This window comes from Acinonyx jubatus, chromosome C1, assembly GCF_027475565.1.
Source record: "Acinonyx jubatus isolate Ajub_Pintada_27869175 chromosome C1, VMU_Ajub_asm_v1.0, whole genome shotgun sequence".
Classification (NCBI taxonomy): Eukaryota; Metazoa; Chordata; class Mammalia; order Carnivora; family Felidae; genus Acinonyx; species Acinonyx jubatus.
Genome location: NC_069381.1, coordinates 116,188,665 through 116,207,132, shown reverse-complemented (window position 1 = coordinate 116,207,132; position 18,468 = coordinate 116,188,665). Strand labels below are relative to the sequence as shown.

The 18,468-nt window shown below is 38.2% G+C and overlaps 1 protein-coding gene across 6 annotated transcripts in view; it reads left to right on the top strand.

Moving 5' to 3' along the window:
• Positions 1-18,468, top strand: part of EPB41L5 (erythrocyte membrane protein band 4.1 like 5) — a 140,658-nt gene that overhangs the window by 102,523 nt on the left and 19,667 nt on the right. For all 6 annotated transcript variants that reach the window (XM_053214903.1, XM_053214902.1, XM_027055995.2 and 3 more), the window contains exons 18-20: positions 2,657-2,754; positions 11,144-11,272; positions 14,755-14,819. In XM_053214903.1, the coding sequence (XP_053070878.1) occupies positions 2,657-2,754; positions 11,144-11,272; positions 14,755-14,819 (292 nt within the window). The remainder of the gene's footprint in view (positions 1-2,656; positions 2,755-11,143; positions 11,273-14,754; positions 14,820-18,468) is intronic.

Genomic DNA, 18,468 nt, shown 5'->3' with positions numbered 1-18,468 from the left:
GGGGTGGGGGGGGTAGGTGGTGGAGGCGGACAGAGAGAGAGGGAGACACAGAATCCAAAGCAGGCTCCAGACTCTGAGCTGCCAGCACAGAGCTTGACGCAGGGTTTGAACTTGTGAACTGAGAGATCATGACCTGAGCTGAAGTCAGCACCTTAACCGATTGAGTCACCCAGGAACCCTAAGCATTCATGAATTCTCAAACTTGCTTTTTTTACTTTGTTTCTTAAGTGGAAATTAAGAGAAAATTTCCTTAAAGATTTCCTATAACACAGGATTTAATGTTCGGACATTCCATTAGCTCCTAGGAAGTATTTTGTTATTAATGAGGACTGTTGTTCCAGACCCACAAAAATAAATAATCCAGGAAGAGTGCTGCTTAACTTTTTAAAAGTTAAGATACCTAACAGGAAGTGAGCCCCTCATTACAGAAGGTATTCAAACAGAGCTTAAATGATGTTGAAGTTGTGACAGAAGAAATTCTTGTGTAGCATGGGGGTTTCATTAATAAGACTTACTGAGTTCACATTTATAATGTGTTCAGAGTCACTCAATGAAAATAGAGTGTTTTGATATTAGGAATTAAGGTTTTATAATCTTGGTATCCAATTTATTCTGTATTTTCTTTTGGCTATAATATCAAAATCCTGATTCACATAGGTAAGTAGCTATACATGGTAACTTTTTTAAAAACATCTTATGCTGTAATTTTAGGATGTTCCTCAGACAAACAGAAGTAGCACAAGAAGCTTTATTTCAGCCAGAACCCCCCCGCCCCCGAACCCAATTTTGGGGGTATTAAGTTATCAGCATAAGCTAAAGTATTTGTGGTCTCAACATCATCATGTTTAAAATTTAGTATCGCATAAAGAAGCGTTAAGAAAACCAGGAGATGGCAATTAAAGTACATAAACGAAAATGGAGGATTTGGGGAAGATCAGTGTTGAATTTGTGATTTTGTACGTTAAAATTACTGGAAAAGTTTTAAGAACTGCCAGTACTGGAAAACTATCTCTGGAAATTCTGTTATCATCGTACTAGGATCAGCTCTGGGAATCAGTATTCCTTAAAAGCTCCCTATCTGGTTTTAATGTATAGCCATGGGAGGGATCCACTGAGTTAACGAATGGACACTTTATAAGATCCCTTTGACGAGGAGAAAACGATTTCATAGTTTTTCCCTCCCTTCTACCTAATTAAATAGAAATTACTAGGCATGGGGCGCCTGGGTGGCTTAGTTGGTTGAGCATCCGACTTCAGCTCAGGTCATGGTCTTGCAGTTCGTGAGTTCAAGCCCCGCATTGGGTTCTGTGCTAACAAACAGCTCAGAGCCTGGAGCCTGCTTCAGATTCTGTATCTCTGTCTCTCTGTCCCTCCCCTGCTCATGCTCTGCCTCTCTCTGTCTCTCAAAAATAAGTAAATGTTAAAATTAAAAAAAAAAAAATTACTAGGCATTCAACAGCTTGCTTTATCACGAGACTGTGTGAAAATTCAAACTCATACCAGATTAGTCCCTGCAAAATAAGATTATTACAGAGTGGCTAATTTAAATAGAGTTCGTTTAAAGGTGAATTGTGTTTAATATATTATCTTTTCAGTGGTTAGAGAACTTTATTTGTAATGTGTTTTGCAGCTAGGTGGAACATAAGAGAGACAAAAGGCTTTTCCTTGCATTGCACCTGTGTTATCAATACATAATATGTTGTATCAGTCAATGAATAAATGTATGTCCTCCATCTGTTTGCTTCATAAAAGTATAGTTTTAGGCAGCGTATAGTCAGGGCCGAGGAAAGAAAGTGGCAAGGCAAAGTACTGAGGTCAGCAGGAGGAGCTTGGGTTGTGGTTGTGGAAGGGTCGTGTCACAGGTGTTCTCTGCCTTTTCTTCAGATATTTTGGCTGGTAAGCCTTCTGAACTGCACATGCTCTTGAGATTCCATATCCAGTGGCTTTCTAGGAGTACTGTAGATACAGGGCAATGTTCCTGTTTGGGTTAACTTTTAAAGGCCAACTGGGACTCAGTTATCCACACTTTAAAAAAAAAATTTTTTTTTTAACATTTACTCATTTTTGAGAGACCGAGAGAGACAGAGTGCAAGTGGGGGACGGGCAGAGAGAGAGGGAAACACAGAATCTAAAGCAGGCTCCAGGCTCCGAGCTGTTAGCACAGGGCCTAACACGGGGCTTGAACCCACGAACCATGAGATCATGACCTGAGCCGAAGTTGGATGCTTAACCGACGGAGCCACCCAGGCTCCCCAACATGCTCTTTTTTTTTTTTAATGTTCATTTTTAAGACAGAGCACGAGCGGGGGAGAGGCAGAGAGAGAAGGAGACACAGAATCCGAAGTGGGCTCCAGACTCTGAGCTGTCACCACAGAGCCCGATGAGGGCGGGGCTTGAACCCACAAACTACAAGATCATGACCTGAGCCAAAGTTGGATGCTTAACTGACTGAGCTACCCAGGCGCCCCTGTTTGGGTTAACTTTTAAATTAATAGTTATCTGGTTCTAGAAAGAAAATGTATTTATTCTGTGGTCATCTGGATTATTCCATTTAATTTTTGGTAACTGGTATTGGGGAAAAAAACTTAAGTGTATTACCTCACACAGCTGTGACAGATTGACAGACTAAGGGGCCATGTTGCCATTTTTTTCCCAGCATTAAAAGATGCCTCAGAGAAGCTCAGACACCTTGAGTTGGAAAGCAGTCTATTGCCGTCCTCCCGTCCCAGCGTTGATGTCAACATCAACAACCAGGTATTCAGATTTCTCCCTCATATACCTGTACACATCTTCAGACCTTCTGGAAATCCCTGCTTTCCAAAGCTGATGCTTTCTCTCTTCTTTCGCTGGGGAATGTGTGTGTGTGGACTTCTTACAGTAGATCTCTTTAAAAAGCACACAGTTCATGTATGTTCTGGAGGAAAGGAAGAAACTTGGGCCATGATAGGAACTGTAAAGTCATCTCCTGAGTGTTTTTAAACACACATGCAAAGTGTTGTGGTTGCTTTAAACTTGTTCTTTTGATTCAGCCCATCCTCTTTCTAATTCTATTCAATGGGTTGTGCTATAGTTGAAGAACCAGTTGAAAGCCTTTCAAAATTACAGAAGGATTTGTTCAAACGGGAGCTGCTCTGTCCTATAAACAAGGAAGAGAATGGAACTTGAGATGCTTCAGCTTTGTCCTTCATAACTTTTACCACCCTGTACCCTTGGAGTTTTAGGTGTGAGGTGGGGGGTGCATCCCAATTTAACATATTAAACTTTAGTTCATTGTTTGAGTGTAATTTAAAAATTTTCTTAAATAACTTATAGAGATAATTAAAAATAGATCAGATGAGGTAAAAATAATTTACTGTGTCAGCTACTAGGTGTCCCTACTAAATGGAAGAGTAAATTTTAGATAATGATCTGGAGACACCCTTTTTTCCATATATAGACAACAGATAACAAGGATCTGTTGAATTAATTTTGTTTTGGTTTTAAAGAGGAAAAGGGACCAGCTGATTTGTAGTGTTCTTTCATCCTTGGATAACTAGCTGGAATTTCTTCAGAGACCAGTATAACAGAAGAGAGTGATTGTCTTCTTTCTTGTCATTGTTCAAGCTATCTTTTTGAATCCAACTTGGTTTTCTTTTTCCTTTTTCTGTTTTTGCTTAGGAATGTCTTTTACAAGCTGATTAAATTCCAGAAAGGCTTTCATTTTCTTGACCCCTCAGTATTTTTCAATTATATTGATCTGTTTGCTTTCATATCGTCCGTTGTTTTTACTATCTCTATAGGTAGGGGAATGCAGGGTCAGAGACAGAGGGTTAATTGAAAGCTCTAGATGAAAGCTTTAGATGGTTAGCAATTAATTTGAGAAGAATTTAATGAAGGACTAGAATGAACCTGAAGGAGAATGATGAATCTTGCTGGGCATAGGGTGGGAGAAGAGGAATGATTGTTACACTGGAAGGGAGTTCATGCAAATCCACTGAATAGCAATGTGTTTCTTTTGTAAAATTCCCTGCATGTCTTATTATAATATCACTGAGCCTCCAAAGCAGAGAATCTGTTAAATTAATCTTGAAGACTTGAAGAACGAACAGGAGTGTGGGTTCAGGATAGGAAAGGGAGTGTAAGAGTAGGTTAGGTAAAGGACAGTGGCTGCCGTAAAGGAACATTGTGGGGTTCACATAGCTAGAAAAAATGATAGCTAATATTTAGTGAGATTAATCGATGCCAGGCAGGAATAACAAGAAAGAACTCAGTGTTGTATTAAAAAAAAAAATAAGAGACCTCTTTATAACTAGAGTGCTGTATACAAGTTTGATTCCTGTTTTATATAGATGATACATTTTTAATCCAGTCTGATTTCTCTACCTTTATCATCAGTAGATCATGTTTTCTTAGGGAATGCAAATTAATCTTGATAAAAGCTTTACTAATTAAAGTAATCTTAGAATGAAAAACCTGTAAATAAAATACATTATGGTAAAGCAAAGTACCAATTTTGGATGATTAGCTCTAAGAATTGTGGAACTGAGAAGCTGTAAGCCAGTGACAGAATGTTAGGCTCAGACTAGCACTACTGGCAGCAGAGTTGACTTCAAACTCATGTCTTGAGAACCCATTTTAGAGGGACCTCATGCCATGGGAGGCCTACATTACCCAGGATTGATGCAGTCCCTTGACACCCTGATACACTGTTGATTCAGTTCTACAAACATGTTTATTGTTTACTTTCTGTAAGATAAACTAATAAGATGAAAGAAAACAGCTAAGAAATACAGTTTTTGGAAGGCAATATCAGGATCCATGAAGACTGACAGGCTGGAATGATGCACTATATATAAGAATATATGTTATAAATCTGAAAATACAGGATCAGGATAGAGAGGTAGAATATAACACAAGCATGTGTAAAAAAGTGTTTTAGGAATATGTAAATGTGGTTTGAAGTGTGACTGGCAGAACATCTCTGTTATATTAACCAAAAGGGTTTAAAAAGGGAGGTCCAAACATAGTATTATTATAGTCATTTCTGGGTAGCACTCTTCAAAACTGATTTAGGAAACTAAAGCAGTTTGAGAAGAGAAGGAACTAAATGGTGAAAGCTCTTGGAGCTAAGTTACAACTAAGGATCAGTAGTCTCAGGAAATAGCATTTTATTTAAAAAATTGTTTTTGACAGGGGGCGCCTGGGAGGCTCAGTCGGTTGAGCATCTGACTTCGGCTCATGTCATGATCTCTAGATTTGTGAGTTGGAGCCCCATGTCGGGCTCTGTGCTGACAGCTCAGAGCCTGGAACCTGCTTTAGATTCTATGTCTCCCTCTCTCTCTGCCCTCTGCATTCCTCCCCCATATGCACTCTGCCTCTCTCTGTCTCTCAACAATAAATAAACATTAAAAAAATTTATTTTTTAATTTTTTTAATGTTTATTTATTGTTGAGAGACAGAGACAGAGTGCAAGCAGGGGACAGAGAAGGAGGGAGACACAGGATCCGAAGCAGGCTCCAGGCTGTGAGCTGTCAGCACAGAGCCTGATGCAAGGCTTGAACTCCAAACCGGGATCATGACCTGAGCTGAAGTTGGACGCTTAACCGACTGAACCAATCAGGTGCCCCAGGAAGGGCATTTTAGATATCTGAAGAGGTATTATGTGAAAGAGGCATTAGTGTAACCTGTTTTAATAGCCTCCGAGAAGAGTTGAGGTCAGCGAGTATGTAAGAGGTGTGCAGGTGTCACCTTGATATGAGAAACATTTTCTGGGGTACCTGGCTGGCTCATTCAGTGGGGTGTGTGACTCTTGATCTTGGGGTTGTGAGTTCAAGCCCCACATTGGATGTAGAAATTACTTAAAAATAAAATCTCTAACAAAAAAGAAAGGAAGGAAGGGAAAGAAAGAGAGAGGGAGAGAGAAAGAGAAGAAGGAAGGAAGGAGGGAGGGAGGGAGGGAGGGAGGGAGGAAGGAAGGAAGGAAGGAAGGAAGGAAGGAAGGAAGGAAGGAAGGAATCATTTCCTAACAGTAATTTCCCAAGAAATCAGCACGTTCTTCAATGTGGGAAGTTCCTCAGGCAAAGATAAATTAACCACATTATGGGCTCTTTTGGTGGTTGGAGGAACTGATCATTCTGTCCAACCTTGAGATGCTGTGATTAAGTGTCATTGTTGGGGTTCTTCCCTCTTTTTTGTACCTCCTCTTTTTAGAAATTTATTCACAGTTTCTGTGCTTGACCTATGTGTTTGAAGTCCTTTAGGGCTTATGCTGGATCAAGATCTATAGATTTTTCAAGTTACTTTCCTCCTCTTAATTACCTGAGGCAATTCCAAGATTTTCTTTATCTCCAGATTTCATTTTAGAAATCATTTTTTTCTTGTTCTTCAGTCAGCAAAAAAAGTGCTTAAAAAGGGGTGCCTGTCTGGCTCAGTTGGTGGAGTGTGCAACTCTTTATCTCAGAGTTGTGAATTCGAGCCCCATGTCAGGTGTAGAGATTACTTAAAAATAAAATCTTCCAAAAAAATGCTTAAAGTAACAAAAGTTAAACTGCATTTATTAGTGAGGACAGGTGGCCTGATTAAGACATGCATGGCCCATGGAGAGCAAACTGAGGGTTATTGGAGGGGTTGTGGGAGGGAGGATGGGGTAAATGGGTAAGGGGCACTAAGGAATCCACTCCTGAAATCACTGTTGCACTGTATGCTAACTAATTTGGATGTAAATTATAAAAAAAAAAAAAATTGAAAGAAAGTATCAGAAAAAAAAAGACATGCATGGCCTTTAGCAACTGGTCTTTTTTGGGAAAAGAATTAAAAGTAGGGCATGACAACTGTATTCTATTGACTAGGAATTGGCGGGCTATTTCCATGAAGGGTCAGATAGTAAGTATTTTAGTCTTGCCAACCATACTGTCTCTGTTACAACTACTCTGGCATTGCAGCACAAAAGCAACCACATAGGAATGAGCATGGCTGTGTTCCAGTAAATTTTATTTACAAAAGCAGGTGGTGGGCTAGATTTGACCTGTGAGTTATACTTTGCTGACCTCTTCTCTTGATAGTTAAGAATTTAATCTGCAACAGGTTGCCACCATATATGATTTGGAATAATCTGTCATTTTTACCCTTTTGATTTGCTTGTATCCAGACTTTAAAAAGGTATAGCCAAGAACTATCTCAAAAGCCAAACTTGGCACACAGAATAAAACAAAACAGAAAAATGAATTTATTTTAAGGTTTCAGTCTGCAAGTCAGGGACCTGACGGCTGCAGGAGCAATGAGTCCTGAGTTGCTCATGCAGACGAATTGTTTATGGGTTCTAAAACTTCTAAATATAGAAGTTTTGTTTTTTTTTTTCTCCCAGCTGATTGATTACTTAGTGGTCCTGTTTTATTTGGATCAGGATAGCTGACTCAGGGGAACAGGGAAGTCCAGAGATGGTGTGAACTAGGTTGGCATTTAGAAGTTGTCTGGTTTTCTCTGCTGATTTCTGAGAAGAACTGTAAATTCTTGTCAGATTTCCTTCATGTACGTATGTTGATCATCTCCATTTTTATCCTTGACATAAGTGACACCATTTCACTTGCTTCTGCAAGTCATTACCTACCTACCTTTCTTTCTTTCTTTCTTTCTTTCTTTCTTTCTTTCTTTCTTTCTTTCTTTCTTTCTTTCTTTCTTTCTTTCCCTTCCTTCCTTCCTTCCTTCCTTCCTTCCTTCCTTCCTTCCTTCCTTCCTTCCTTCCTTTCTTTCTTTCTATTGTCCCATTAGCTAACATATAGTGTATACATTGTAGTCTTAGCTTCAGGAGTAGATTCCCACGATTCATCACTCACATACAACAGCCACTGCTCATCCCAGCAAGTACCTTCCTCAATGACCATCTCACATTTTTTCCACCTTCCCAACCCCCGTCCCCATCAACCCTCAGATTACAAGTAGTTAACTTTCTTTACATCTGCCCTGGACACAGGGCAGTGGACACAGAAGGTATGTGAATAAGTCTAACTTCCCTTTGGAAATGGAGGCAGTCTTCAGACATTAGCTGTGCAACGGCCATACTTCTCCAGAAATCAGTGAGCTGTTACATATCATGTAATTAGTAAGTAGAAATTATACTTTTTATGAATGCAAAGGCAAACATTTCCTGCTTGGCAATAATTGGTAAATAATTTTCCCCATACCCTCTTGAGTTCTTGGCTGAGACCTCTGTGACAAAAGACCGAGTAACAAGAGAAAAACAAGTTTCCTAACCCAGGGAAAAATGAATAACTCTCAGAGACAGCTTAGAATTCCTGCTTGAATACCACCTTCAGCTAGAGTTGAAAGATGTAGGGGAAGCCAGTTATGAGAAAGCTATAAGGAAAAAGTCTGATAAATAAGAGTAAGGTTGTTACGCAGATTTGATTCCTTGCTTTTCATTGAGAAGGGTCTGAAGTCCCCAGGGATTAATCTTTGTCCTTCTTGGTGGAGTGGGGAGGAGGGATACTTTTGTAAGTTTATGTTCTGCTTTTAGGCAAATAAGGGGAGAGTGGAAAGCTTTTCTTGTGGCCTTCCAAGATGGACTATCAGTGGCATAGTAACTGGCTGCCACTGGAATTATGTACTATAATAAAAGAAAGTGAAAGTGTTTTAAAGCTGTTACACTCAACTGTGTATCAGTAATTTTTTAATGTTCTGAGACATCATAATTATAGAAGATACAGATTTTTAAAAGCAGGAAATTTTAAATCTTCCGTTATTCACTGCTAAGAGATAACTACAGTTAATGTTTTTAAGATAAATAATTTCCAAACATTTAAATGTGATGTATTTTTTTAAAATAAAAGTGCAGGGACAATAGCTTTTTAAAACTAATCGATTGTAAACATCTTTCTTTATCAACGACCTATTACAGACAGTAGTTAAATTGCATGCCCATGTCACCATTGTGTTTACTCAGTTCCCTGTTGGACATTTAGATTATTGCTAACTTTCACTGTCATAATCAGTGCTGTGACAAACAGCCTTATAAATAAATACCTTCAATCATCTCATTATTTTCCTGGGAAGGAAGTGATAGGTAGATGTATAGGCAATTTTAAAGCCTTTATACTTTTGCAAAAATTGGGAGATGGTGACAGTTTATACTTTTACTTGTGAGATATGTGTTGAATTCTTGTCTTTGTTTGTAATATAGGCAGGTTGCTCTGAGAATCCTATAACTTGCAAATTTCAGTAATTACCAAGTAATCTCAAGTCCACAACATAATTGACTCTGAAAAGAAAATGTCAAACTATTTTGAATTAGCCATGATTTTTCCCTACTATTAGGATATAATTGACAAATGAATTTGTATTATATTTAAGGAATACAATGTGATGATTTTATATACATATACATTGTGAAATGATGTCTACAATTGAATAAATAAATATATCCATCACCTCACGTATTTACCTTTTTGTTTTGTTTTGGGTTTTGGTGACAGTGCTTAATTAGCAAATTTCAAGTATTCAGAACAGTATAATTAGCTATAGTCACCATGCTATACATTAGATTCTCAGAATTTAATTCATTTTATAACTGAAAGTTTGTACCTTTTTACCAAGCTTTACCTATTTTCCTACCCTCAAGCCCCTGGCAACCACCATTCTACTCTGTTTCTGAGTTGGATTTTTTGTTTGTTTAGAATCCACATATAAGTAATACCATGCAATATTTGTCATTCTCTGACTTGTTTCACTTAGCATAATGCATGTTGTTGCAAATGGCAAGATTTCCTTCTTTTTTAAAACTGAAGTATAGTTGACATGCAGTTTTATATTAGTTTCAAATGTATAACATAATGTTTCTACAATTACAAGCATTATAAAATGCTCACTATAAGTGTAGTTACTATCTGTCACCATACAAAGTTACTACAGTATTATTGGCTATGTTGGCTATGCTAAGACTTCCTTGTTTTTAAACGTAAATAATATTTCATATATGTACATACACTCACCACATTTTTACTCCATTCATCCGTCGATGGATGCTTAGGTTGTTTCCATATCTTGGCTACTATGCATAATATTACAGTGAACACAGGAGGGAGATACCTACTCAAGATAGTGATTTTGTTTCCTTTGGATATATACCCAGAAGTGGGATTCCTGGATCATACAGTGTGAACTAGTCATGATTGAAGAAGGATGTAAGGAACTTCCTGCAATTAATAGGAATCATTCCAAACACTAAGCAGTTACAGACATAGAGTTAGTTCAGAATAGTGATTCTCAGACTTATATGTGTGTTAGAATCACATAGAGGAGCTTGTTAAACATTCAGATTTTAGGGGCCCACCTGGAGGCAGATGTGTGGAAACCACACTGAGAAACACCAAATCAGAATAAGCACATTAATTAAATCTTTTCAAATCTGAAAGAATGGTGTAGTATATAATCCCATACATGGCAGCTAGCCTGTTTTACAGAACAGAAGCTGTGTGTGAGACTAAGAAAATGTTTAGAGTCAGTCTGTTGTTTAGATCAGCCTTAAATAGCAAGCACGTAATAATAACAATAATTGTTGTTGTAGTCATTCATTTTAAGGTATCAGTTGTAGTACAGATAATTTAAACTTCTTAATTTGCTTCCTTCCATTTATTTCTTTTCATAATGGTTTGTTTATAATGTTTTCATTAAGATCTTCACTGACTGGACTTGTGCCTTATTCTGTCATTTTCATAAGTCTGTACCTGAGAGTGACTGTGGCTATATAACATAATCCCAAGCAAAATCATCTGCCTGATAACAGCTCCAGAATTACAGGGATTAGCCTGTGTAGGGCCTAACCTAAAATCCGGTTGAAGTTAATTACAGCAAGTGGCACATGTTCTCCATGTGTGATTTAACTCAGGCATCTGTCCTGGATGATGTAGTCAGTTCTTCAGTAGCTTTAAGGCAGGAAGTTGGGCTGGATGATTTCTAGAGATCTCTACCAATTTGTATTTCGTGTTTGTGACTATTGAGTCCTTAGTTTGAAACTGCTTATGGTGGGAGGGGACTATTCCTGGAATAGGATAGGAAGGCTTAAGACACGTGATATCCTGGTTGTCTGAATATGAACTTTCATCAGCCCCTTTCCTATTTCTGTATAACTATAGCCCGCCAGAGTTGCTTACACTGTATTTTTAATATCTAGGAGGAGGTGGTGAAGTTGACTGAGAAATGTCTTAATAATGCCATTGAGAGCCCAGGATTGAATGCCAGGAGAGTTCCTCCTGACTTGAAGAGTAACATTTTGAAGGCTCAAGTAGAAGCAGTGCATAAGGTAAGCTGCCTTTAATGGGGAGAGTCCTGATGAAGCGGAAATAGATGAGACTTACAGCTGAGAACCCTGAAGACACATAAAGTACATGAGTGTTAAATAAGGGTGACCTAGCTAGTGATTGCAGATAGCGAGTAGTTCCCAGAAACAGGCTCAGGATGGCAGAATGCCTTCCCAAGTCTAAGTCTAAGCTAGTTTAAGAGGAGGCAGTCATGGGATAAAAAGTTGAGAGTAAAGACCCTCTAGGGTGTAAGAACTTTTTTTTTTTTTTTTTAACTTTTGTTAGGGGCACCTGGGTGGCTCAGTCGATTAAGCATGTGACTCTTGATTTCAGCTCAGGTCATGATCTCACGATTCGTGAGTTCGAGCCCACATCAGGCTCTGTGCTGTCAGCTCAGAGCCTGCTGCATGGAATTCTCTCTCTCTCTCTCTCTCTCTCTCTCCCTCTCTCTCTCTCTCCCTCTCTCTCCCTCTCCCTCTCTCCCTGTCCCTCCCCACTTGCTCTCTCTCAAAATAAATAAATTTTTAAAAAATTTAAAAAAAACTTTTTTTCCGTTTAATTTTAATTTTTTTTTTAAATAATTTACATCCAAATTAGCATATAGTGCTACAATGTTTTCAGGAGTAGATTCCTTAGTGCCCCTGACCCATTTAGCCCATCCCTCCCACAACCCCTCCAGTAATCCTCAGTTTGTTCTCCATATTTATGAGTCTCTTATGTTTTGTCCCCCTCCCTGTTTTTATATTATTTTTGCTTCCCTTCCCTTGGATGGAGGAAACCCTTCCAAGTTCCTGTGGAAGTGAGTCCCTAATCTTTGCCATTTTTATAGCCAGAAAATCTAATGATTTTTAGATTCCTGTCAATACTAAGTCTGTGGTTTCAGGTCTTTAGCAGTCTGCTACTTCCTGCCACCCATCTGACTTCAGTTTGGTAAAGTTGCATGTCACAGTAGTGACGGTTGCAAGGTGAAGGAATTGGCTGTGACACTGTGAAGGATGCCATGCCCTTCACAGCCTTCAAGGCCTTCAAGGACCAGCCCCCATGAAGTTTATGGCATTCATGTTGTCAGAGTCTGCTTTCCCTTGGTGCTCCCTAACTTTCAGACTTAACCCTCCATACTAAAATCAGGACAGCAGCCCATCTCACCAAGTCATGTTATCAACTAGGATTTCAAAATATCTTGTTGAGAAGATGCACTTTACCCATCCTGTCCCCAGGCACAAGCCTTGAACAGAACCTGAGAAGATTTGAGGAATATTGTTCATGCTTTGGTTATTTATCCTCTCCCCCTAGTGTAAACATAAAGCATGATATTTATATATAAAAGTAAATATGAAATATGATGATACAGGCTCTGGAATCAGACAACTTGAGTCTGAATCCCTTTCTAGTCTACCACATACTAGTGTTGTGATTTGGCAGGTTAGTTTCTCTAAGCCTCAGTTCAATCGTGTTTAAGAAAAGATAATGGTAGTACCTACCTTAAGGTGGGTTACAAGGACAGTAAATGTAAAGGACATGGAATGGTGAGTGCCTGGCACATAAACAGCATTTGATTAAGTATTGAAGCTACGTGTTGTATTAGCAGTGGCAGTAGGTGTTACTGTTGTTACCTTACATAATATTTCCACTTTGGGACTTTTCTTGACTTGAAGAAGAGAAAAATAAATTCAATAGTCCTAAAATAAAAAGATTTTATTTCATAGTTAAAAACTTCCCCATGAAGAAAAATCCAGGGCCAGATGCCTTCATTTTGGAAATCTACTGAAGAAATAATTGTTCCATACAAACTCTGTCAGAAAATAGAAGAGGAGGAAGCACTTCCCAACTCATTTAATGATACCAGTATTACCCTGGTATACCAAAACCAGCAAAAGATTTCATATGAAAAGAAACTATAGACTAATACCCTTCTTGTGCATAGACTCAAAAATCCTTAACAAAATAGACCAAGTAGGGTTTATCTCAGGAAAAAAGTCGGTTTATAATTTAAAAACCACTGTAGTTGACCATATTAAAAAGTAAAGAAAATTGTCTCAATTCATATGGAAAAGGCATTTCACAGAAATCAACACCCATTCATGGTAAATGCTCACAGCAAACTAGAAATAGAATGGAGCATGTTCAGCCTGATAAAGGGTATCAACGAAAAAAGTCTACAGCTAGCATCACATGCATGCTGAAAAACACATTCACTGAAATGGCCAGTATTAAAAACTGACCATCCCTGTGTTAGCAGTGATGGCACTCCTGCAGTGCACATTGCTGGTAAGAATATAAAACGTTGCAAGCACTTTAGGAAGCATTTGACAATGTATTAAATACATACTTCCTACATGACCCTGCAGATCTACTCTGAGGTATGTACCCCAGAGAAATGAAAACGTAGGTTCATACAGGTTATTAGTACATGAATGTTCTTAGCATTATTTGAAGTTGCTAAAAACTAGGAAAAACCCAAATGTCCATCAGCAGGTAAACAGGTAAACAAATTGTGGTATATTCATACAGTGGAATGCTACTCAGCACATAAAAAGGAATGAATTGGTGATACATGAGCGTCATGGGTGAATCTCAAAAACATCATGCTATTCTAAAGAGATAGACACTAAAAAGATAGGCATTATGATTCCATGTGTATAAAACTATAAGACATACAGCTCATTGTTTGCCGTGTGTCAGCGTTTTTGATGGGGTTGCATTGGAAGCCTCAAGGGAACGCTGTGGGGGTAGTGACATGTTGATTGTGGTGTTGGTTATGCACCTGTATATATTTTTCAAAATTCATCAAACCACACATTAAAAATGTGTGCTCCAGTCAGTTTTCTAGTGTGTAGGATGGTTTAGTGTTGGTCTGGCTGTATTTCATGGACCCGAGACATGAGGGTTATGGGAGGGGCTGTGGGAGGGGGATGGGCTAAATGGGTCAGGGGCACTAAGGAATCTCCTCCTGAAATCATTGTTGCACTATATGCTAACTAATTTGGATGTAAATTTAAAAAAATAAGAAAAAGTTAACAATGTGCTTTCTACTCTATGTAAATGATACCTCAATCAAGTTAAGAGAAAAAACTGATCCCCTCAGAAAAATATTTTAGAATTTCCTCCTAACATACCTTTTGTGTTCAGGGAAAAATAAAAGGCTAAATATGCAGCTTAGTATCTGTCTCTTCTTTTTATCAGGTAAATTCAAAAAATTCTGACATCGAATCTTTTGGGATTCTGTATATATTGACTAACACACCATGAGAGCTTTCTAGTAAAGGGCGTAAATTTGTGTACTATTGAAGTAGAAGTGTGGATTATTAATTTGGGTATGGATGAGACTACACTAGGTGAGGTACTGGTATTTCCATATGTAAGGTATGATTACCTCTGGAACTGAAGCAAAGTGATATTTCTGTTTTTACTGGAAAGATGTGTAAATTCCTTATTACTTTAGTATCCTTACAAAGATTTACTTTTTTTTTCTTCGTTTTCTCAGGTTACAAGAGAAGATAGCTTATTAAGTCATAAAAACGCACATGCTCAGGATGCTGCCACAAACAGGTACAGTTTGGGTTAGACTGAATTAATTTGATGTTCTTTTCCTCTTAACTTTGCTTTTTTGCTCTTTTTTCCTGTTCTTCAGTGTATCCCCAAATAATTTCAGGGTATCTATTTGAAAGATAGCTTGAATTCACTCTTGTATCCATTACATAGCTGTTTACTTCCTAGTTTTAGATTATCTAGAGATAATTCTAATTAGTCTCTACATTCTCATCCTTCTACTGCAGAGCAAAAGCGACCTTTAAAGATATTTTTAATCTGCATGGTGAGGAATGTATATTATTTCTCTTAACTTCAGTGCCATCCTATTATCACAGTGGCCTTGTTCTTACAAACTTTCTACTATGGGCTCTTACATTATTCACATAAATTTCTTTGCTGTTTTAAGTCCCTTCTGTGTCTCTTTCCTTTAATGAGTATTAGGCCATTTATTTGTTTTGCTAGGCTTTTATCCCCTGCTCTGTGCCAGTTTGTTTTCATCACTGTGTATCCAGTGTTTTGTGCTTAGTTGGTGCTAAACGTTGTTGGATGAATGAGTGCTATTTCTTTTCCCATTATTCAAAATGTATTCAGTGAGCAGTTTCCTGATTAATCTTACTCAGTTCCAGGTTCTGTAACCAACATAGCCCTAAAGCATATAGCATGCTTTGTATTGTGTAGTTAGTATTCAACAAACATACTAATTGGTGATCAGGGTAAAACTAGAATTACAATTTAACTTTTTAATTAACTTCAGTAAATCATTTGGCCCACGACATTTAATTTTTAAATTTTTTTTTAAAGTTTATTTATTTTGGGAGAGAGAACGTGTGCGATTGCAAGCCAGGGAGAGGTAGAAAAAGACAGAGAGAGAATCCCAAGGCAGCACCAAGCCTGACATGGGACTTGATCTGAAATGTGAGATTATGACCTGAGTCGAAATCAAGAGTTGGACACTTAACTGACTGAGCCACCCAGCCACCCCTGGCCCACAACACTTTAAATACTGTTATTATTTAGAGTCTTTTAGAACTTCATTTAAAAAAAAATTTTTTTTTTTCCAATAGGAAAATAATGGGGATAGGACTGCCCAGTTGCATTGAACTCTTACTGCTGGAAACACCCTAGAATGTACTCCCAACTTCTAGATTTGTTTTTCTAAATGGCTGCTGATATTTTGAGTAATCTAATTTCCCCCTAGGATTTGAAATGTATCCTTTAAGATGTGTTTAAGTTCCTGTTTATGCTTGGGTCTATTTCGGGACCTTTTCCTTTTTTGTTAATCTTCTCTCTAATCTTTTTTTCCCTCATGCCATACCACACTTTGAAAAATTACTGTATCTCCTTTTAATATTTCAAGGTTCTAGAAAACTGTGGAGATTATATATTGTCTGTGTACCAAATGTCAAGCTTTGTACTATCTTCACATTTTGCTGTAGTAGGTATAGACTGTTTTTCCTTATCTTTTTTATTGAGTTGTAATTTCCATACCATAACGTTTTCCCTTTATAAGTATACAATTCAGTGCTTTTTAGTATGTTGACAAAGTTTTGCACCATTACCAGTAATCTAATTCCATAACGTGGTCATCACCTCTAAGAGCAACACCATACCCATTGCAGTCTCTCCACATATTGGATTTGCTTACTCTGGACAGTTCATGTAAAGGAATCACACAATATGTGGCCTTTGTGTCTGGTTTCTTTCAATTAACAGAATGTTTTGAAGGTTCATCTGTAGTGTATCATGTATTGGTACTTCACTCCTCTTCGGGGCTGAATAATATTCCACTTTGTAGATAGACCACATTTTGTTTATCCATGTATCAATTGATGGACACTTGTGTTCCCACTTTTTGACAATTATGAATAAAGCTGCCGTGAACATTCACATAAGAGAATTTTGGGGTTGCCTGGGTGGTTCAGTTGGTTAAGTGTCTGGCTCTTGATTTGGGCTCAGGTCATGATCTCACAGTTCATGAGTTCGAGCCCTGCATCAGGCTTCACACTAACAGAGTGGAGGCTGCTTGAGATTTTCTCTGTCCCTTTCTCACTGTCCCTCCCCTGCTTGTGTGCACTCTCTCTCTCTCTCTCTCAAAATAAATAAACAACAACAAAAAATAATTTTTGTAGACATGCTTTCAGTTCTATTAATATATACCCAGGAGGGTTATTGCTGAGTCATTTGGTAACTCTTAGGTTCAACTTTTGAGGAACTGCCAAACTGTCTTCCAAAATAGCGACATTTTCTGTTCCCACCAACAGTGTATATGGGTACCAGTTTCTCCACATTCTTTCCAGTGCTCATTGTTCTCCATCTTTAGAATTATAGCCATCCTAGAGAGTATGAAGCATGTCTCATTGTGGTTTGACTTTTGATTCACTGAGGATGTTGGATGTCTTTTTTACTTTGGAGAAATGGCTATGCAGATCATTTATTTTTGTAGTAACAGCTTTATTGAGATAAAATTTAAATGCTATGGTGGGGGAAGGGGCACCTGGGTGGCTTTAGCCACTTGAGCATCTGCTTCTTGATTTCGGCTCAGGTCATGATCCCAGGGTTGTGGGATCGAGCCCTGCATTGGGCTGAGCGTGGAGCCTGCTTAAGATTTCCTCCCCCTCCCCCTCCCTCTCCCCCTCTCCCTCCCTCCCTCTCTTCCTCTCTTCCTCTTCCCCTCCCTTTCTCCCTCGCTTGTCTGTGTGTATATGCTCTAAATAAATAAATAAATAAACAAATAAGCATTTCACCCATTTAAAGAATATAATTTAGTGGGTTTTGTTTTGACATATCTGAATTTTAAAAAATTATCCATAGTTCCTTCATTGTAACTGCCATTACCTAAGTCAGTCACGGTTTATTCTTTTATTAATGGACCAGGGTTTGTTCCAAATTAATGTTGTACATGTTCTTCCTTACACATGTTGTGAGGATTTTTTTAGGGTGTATACCTACATGGGAGTGAATTTGCTGGGTCATGACATAACACTGAGCAGAATGGCTGCGGAACCTTTTCATCTTCTTTCCATGTTTTGCAGCAGTGTAAAGTACATATGACGAATCTTTTCTTGAAGGTGTGGGAGAATTCATTGTAAAACATGTTTCACTCCTTTTAATGCTCACTTTTTCTTACATTGAATCTTTTCCTCTGAGCTGTTTCTTCTTTCTGAAGCACAAAGTTATATTTTTTTCTTTTTTAGGCTTTACTGCTTGCTTATTCTTGAAGTTCTTCATTTTCATTACTGTATGGTCTAAGAATAGGTTTAAAACAGTTTTTTTTGTTGTTGTTGTTAGTATTCAAGGTGGCCTTTCCATCTGAAGACCTGTGTCTTTTTTGAGTTCTGGAAAATCATAAGTCATTATCTTCTTGAATGTCTAGTATCCGTTAATTGAAACATCTTGATTGCTGCTCTGTTTCTCACAACTGTTTCTTCTTTTTTTGTTTCCTTGCCTCTTTTTGCCTCAGAGTTGTGGATGCAACAGTCATAGCTTCCACTTCACTTTTTCTCTCTGGGATTTATTTCTCATTTTTTCTCATTCTCCTTGTAGGCTTGGACAGGAACTGCTCCTGTTTGCACACTTTTCAGTGACATTAGGAAGGACTGGGGTTTCCTGCTGGATATGTTATCCTGGTGGATGACGGTCTTTGGCTCTAGATTTCCCCCTTCCCTCC